The sequence below is a fragment of the Atta colombica genome, unplaced genomic scaffold (genome assembly GCF_001594045.1).
Source record: "Atta colombica isolate Treedump-2 unplaced genomic scaffold, Acol1.0 scaffold92, whole genome shotgun sequence".
In the NCBI taxonomy this organism is placed as follows: domain Eukaryota; kingdom Metazoa; phylum Arthropoda; class Insecta; order Hymenoptera; family Formicidae; genus Atta; species Atta colombica.
The window spans coordinates 1,516,889-1,522,761 of record NW_017259586.1 but is presented as its reverse complement, the minus strand read 5'-3'; the positions used below and the strand labels follow the sequence as shown (position 1 = coordinate 1,522,761).

General features: G+C 27.6%; 1 protein-coding gene across 1 annotated transcript; it reads right to left on the bottom strand.

Moving 5' to 3' along the window:
* Nucleotides 1-283: 283 nt before the first annotated feature.
* On the bottom strand, nt 284-2,136 carry LOC108693575 (troponin C-like). The gene is made up of 5 exons (XM_018202593.1): nt 2,007-2,136; nt 1,781-1,814; nt 1,509-1,652; nt 573-827; nt 284-489 (listed from the first exon to the last, which is right to left on the bottom strand). Exons 1-5 carry the CDS (start codon nt 2,007-2,009, stop codon nt 464-466), a joined length of 462 nt encoding a protein of 153 aa, XP_018058082.1. The 5' UTR covers nt 2,010-2,136; the 3' UTR covers nt 284-463.
* Between the last annotated feature and the right edge of the window lie 3,737 nt (nt 2,137-5,873).

Below are 5,873 nucleotides of genomic sequence, written 5' to 3'. Positions count from 1 at the left end.
AATTTCGATATTTGATTAAATTAACAGTCAATGAAAATTTAGTGTCAAAATCACAGAAGATTGCAAATAGCTTTACGAATTTAAAAATATTAATAATTATCATTATTATAAAATAAAAGTAAAGTATTATTTCAAAGACTCCAAAATCTTTTATTATACACATTTGTTATATGTAATTATATGTACATATAATAAATATATATATATTCTACATATATATATATGAATATATATTAAAATTCTTTATAATTTTTTGAACATCTTTCATCGAAACTCCTGGCTAGCAGGATTTAATAAAAGTATAATTTTATGGTGATCTATTCTCATATGATAAACGAGCGAATTTATAGTCTGCCAGCTTCGACTTCGTAGAGATTTCGACTTTTCTGTTTGTACAGGCACACTCGTTGTTTAATGCGTGGGCGATCGACACGGTGCATTCGCGCAGTGCCAAAGTCATAATTTATCCTGTCATGACCTCCATGAATTCTGTAACATGAACGCCGGACTAGTCAGGTATGCGTAAACGAAGATAGAGTGGATTAACACTTGTGCATCACGTAAGATCTCACCATCGTAATCAAGCGTACCAGATCCATCAGTGTCCACCTCCTCTATGATCATGTCAAGTTCCTCCGGAGATAATGCGTCGTCCAATTCATGAAGGATATCTCTAAACACATCAGTAGTGATATAACCATTACCTTCCTTATCATACAATCGGAATGCCTCTCGTAACTCCTGCTGTATCGCTTCCGTATCAGTGTCCTCTTCAAGAAAATGTGATGCTAACTGGCAAAACTCTTCAAATTTTAATTCACCAGTTCCTATAAATGGAAATTAGTTCGATATCTATTATTAATCTCTATTTTATTTTAACACTTTGTCCATTGTATTTTAAAATATATTGTATATTTAAAAAGTAATTTTCTTTGAAACTTTTTGGCAATAAATAACTTTTGCAAATTTCTGGACATGTTCTAAATATAATATAAAACTCAATAATATTATTTGGGTAAAAGTTTTGTTCGACAATTTGTTTGGAGTGAGCATATTATGAAATGTCATTATTATGTAAAAGGATATACAATATTTGGAGATCCTGATAGAAATTTCATGCATTTTTTGAGCAATTACTAAACAGTTATACTAACTTCTGTCTATTAACTGAGAAGGAAAATTACTTAGAATCCCAATCAGAATGTAATGTTTTGTTTGCAATTACTATATACAAAAGTTGCGTAAAATTGCTGAATGAATTTATTGAATAGAGACAACAAATAATGAATATTAAATTGATTAATAAACAAACTAACTACTCATGAAATGGACAGAAAACTCTATTAAGTTCTTGTCCATTTCTTACCTCAGTATTGGCATAACTAATGAGTATATAGTACATATAGTAATATTAGATAGTAATTGGATAGATGTTTAGGAAAACTGCATACATTTCTACCAGAGGAATATGATTTCTCTTCCAATTAACTTTTGTTGGTAATATTTACCCCATGTGTCAATCTCCGCAATAACTTCCGCAAGCTGTTCTGCTGGAATTTGATGGCCAAGCATGCATAGAATTGTGTTTACCATGCTCGTGCTGATAGATCCTTTTTTATCATGATCGAACGCATCGAATGCCATTTTTAAATCTATTCAGAAAACATTTTTCTCAGTTTTTATATACTAATCATAGGTACACTAATTATAATCGCTAATCATAATTTTAAATTAGTCACATACATAACGAAAATAATGTGCTTTACGCAAGTTTACTTACGAGACAATTGATCTTTACTAAGCTGAATTTCTTCCTATAATGAAATTAATATTATTAATAATGTAATTTAATAATGTAAATTTAATAACGTAAATTTAATTAGTTTATATATTATTAGAAATATATCAAAACACATAAAGCATTAAGAAGAAATTCCGCGATTAGTATTGCGTCATTGATTTAGACAGTTTGTAGATATTTGCTAATAAATTTACACTTAAATTACCATGTTGCTAAAATTCAGTTTTTTTATGAAACTGTCGAATTAATCACAAAATCGAATGATTGACGCGGATGGGTTCCTTTCGGAAGCTAACTTACTCTACCGCCGAAAAAGTTCTACTGAGCCGTAGTAAACTAATTAGCAGCGCAATACTATAGATATACAACCACAATCGATGTTAATAGATCAATCATGTATCGAATCGAACTCGCTAAAAAAAGACTTTTATTTAGGACGCCTTCACGACTGTTTCTTCACGAAACAATTAACGTGTTGAAGCAACTACGAATAAACACTTGAGTTATTTTATTTGATATATAAAGATCTTTAATATTACATTACATTAGTAATTATTATAGGCACGCGCGTGTAAATAATGTTACTATTTATATAAAATTTTATTTAGTATATATAGACATAATAGAATCAGATTTTTTATTTTTTTCTAAAAAATTAATGATATATCATTTAACAGATCTTTAGAAATTGTAAATATTCACATATTTTGGTCTCTTTTCGATATAATTTATTTTTATAATTTAAAAAACTTGAAGTTTTTTATAACTTAAGAATTATAATTATGAATTTAAATATTATTTTTATTAATATATTTATTATTTTATTATAAAGCATAAAAAAATATTTAATTTTTTAAAATATATATAATTAATATTTGTTGCTTGACTTGTGCATTCAGAGATGATATAATCTAGGGAGGAATTTGTAGCATATCTTTGATCTTAGATGTTATCTTTATATGACGTAGATGATAGTTATAGCGAATTGGTTCCCCCGCACCTACATAGCGAACTATTCGCGAACATGAAAGCAGTTATACATTGCATCGTATCGAACATATAGTGGTTTGGCATTGCATCCTTTTAGAGAATTGTAGTGGATTACTGATAGCTCCTAAAAAAATTATCTGGCAACTACCTTTAACCTCGATATATGTACGTTAATCTTTAGTAGCCAATCAGATAAAGCTTTGACGTTAAATCGAACTACTGATCTAATAGCTAAAAATAATTCTGGGATATCGTTTCATTATCATAATAAACTCATTGCAGATCACTTTAGGATAGTTAAAAGCATCCGTTTCCATCGATCATTTTGATTTTATCAGTTTATAAACGTATATGCGTATTTGGAATTAAAAAAATAATTTTCTTAATATTTTTCTTTTTTTATTTATTAAATTTTACAGCTTTGCTTTTTATATTGAAAAATATTATTTTTTTAATCAAACTTATCAATTTCATGAAAAAATAGAAATAATTGAAGAAATTATGTAAACTCATAACTAATTTTATATCTTAATTAAAATTAAGATATTTAAAAAAAGATAAACAATTTAATTCCTAAAAAGATATAATATTCTAAATACATAACATAATAATTTTTGACAAAATATATTTTGCACAATAATTATACTATACATATTAAAAAATATTTTTTAATATGTATAGTAAATGTGTATTTGAAAAATATATACATGCATTAACAATAAAATTATAGAAATATTTTGTGTTAAAATCTTCATAAATAAATTTCTTTTAAATCAATCATCGATTATATACTTTTGAAGTGAAATTAATGTTTCCTTATAACTCTTATAAATTTTATGCAATATAGAACATTATTTTAAAAAATGTATTCTTTTTATCATCACACAATGCCGAAATGAAACTTATCATATGCGTTCTCAGAACCTGACATTGACTTTGGGCTGCAAGCCAAATTTAGATTAGCTCAAAGCAAACCGAGATTCCGAACATATTCATTAGCTAACCTCATGCAAGATATGCATATACAGCGTTTGAAATACAAATCTATATTGCAAAAAGATATTTAAGTTTGGTAATATGTATAGTCAGAAAATAAAAAATATCTTTCTTTTTAATTTTATATTTTTTTTATTTGCAATAATTTTTTTAAAAATAATTATTATAAAATAATTTTTTGTAATATAAAATTTAGAAAAAAATTTAATTTGTGAATTAAACGGATAATTTTATAACATTTCGTGCATGTTAAATCGTTAGAATTATTCTCATTCAAATCTATTATCAGCGATAATCATGATATGAATACGGAAATAGCGATAAGGGCACTGATTCAACTTCCCTGTTCGTATTGAAGCCTTTTTTTAGCTCCAAGGAATTCATGCGATAATATCGGTTTGACACCAAAGATAGAACTTGTATCACTTTAAAAGCTTGACGACGAACTCTTCGAGTTCTTGCGAGTTATGCGAGTGTTGGGTTGCGTGCTGATGGTAAATGCTACTATGTATTCATCTTCCTTCAAGTTTACGAGATCATAGATATCATGTTCTACTTTGTAAACCCAGTAGTGTCACTTGAAAGTCCTTTCAACAGCACTGTAGCTAGACTTCTGATTCACGATCACGATTCGCTTACTTCCTCTCAGCATTACTAGATATCGTTGCACCATAACAAACATGAGCGCTCTTATGAAATGCTAATATTAGGAAACTATATATATAATGATAATTATGTTCTTGCTGTTGATCGCTTAGAATTTTGATTTCAATGGCGATGTAGTTAAATAAATTAACGACATTGAGCGATATTGTTCAACAAATAAATTATGTAATTTGTTTTTGGCTGCAAATTCTGCAGGAGAAAGAAATCCTTGATTTTGTTGATATATCACATCTATTTTTCTAGATTAGTTGCACGCATTGTTGACGAGCCAAATTGAAAATACATTGCATGAATCCGATAAAACGATTGGAATATTTTTCACTTCTCTTGCTGTCATTTTTTCTGAATTAATTCGAGTATTGAACATTTAATAATTTTACATCATTTTCATTCAATATTCAGATTTCTCTCAATAACAGAAATATAATATGGTCGGTCAGTCGCTCTATCATTTTATTGTTGTAATTTAAGTCTGACGAGGGATGAAATAACCAATTACACAGTGAGGTAATCGATAGAGACTTTTAACATGCAAGGAAACTGTTATTCAATTATGTCATACACGGAAAAAACGATTTTATTTAAGTATCTAAAAATTTAACTGGATTCAGATATAAAAATAATTTTATTGAATCATCAAATAATTACATATGTAGGAAACTCTAGTATGATGAACAAATGTATGTTGCTTACATAAAAAAGTTTTGACGTTCTAACAACCAGTTAAAACATTCTACGTAATTATTTGGATAGTACAACAGAATTATTTTTAGTTTGTGTTTAGTTAGATTTTTGAATAATTTTCGTTTCTTTTTCAAAACAAAGTTATGAAACATATTTCTAACATCATGCTTATACATTATAAATACTTTTATTACATGATACTGTCCCACCGTCACATCCTAGAATATTCTGCAACATCAAATCTGGAATCTGTATTCGACATTGATTAATGTTATCTCATGTACTTGTCGATACGTTATTCGTATCGATACGTATTGATTATCAATGTAACGTTACTAAAGGTGAACTTGAATAAATTATAGCGCGTGTTTCAGTAAATCATATAATACACATCATATATAAAAATATCCATGCTTTAATTCTGTATATTAAAGCATCTATAATTTCATATTTCGTACAATAGCTTGTTAAAAGAAGTTTGTTAATTCAATGAGTAAAGGTGAAAGGTAAAACTAAATAAAAGTAACAATAGGAAAAAAGATTTCTGCTTATATCATTTTTATTCATTTGAAAGTTTCACATATACACGTTAATCATTAACGACATAATAAACAATGACATATAGACATTAGAATTTGAGTAGCGAGTCGCGAGTCGATAAGGGAGAAATGTCTCAAGTCATAATACATACATATCACGTAATAGTTATCATATAATGACCATATATATTTAACAT

Coding starts and splice junctions, on each gene's coding strand:
- LOC108693575 (XM_018202593.1), bottom strand. Junction 1,653..1,780: donor TAGTAAAGATCAATTGTCTC/GTAAGTAAACTT, acceptor TTTTCTGAATAG/ATTTAAAAATGGCATTCGAT. Junction 490..572: donor TGGTACGCTTGATTACGATG/GTGAGATCTTAC, acceptor TTCATGTTACAG/AATTCATGGAGGTCATGACA.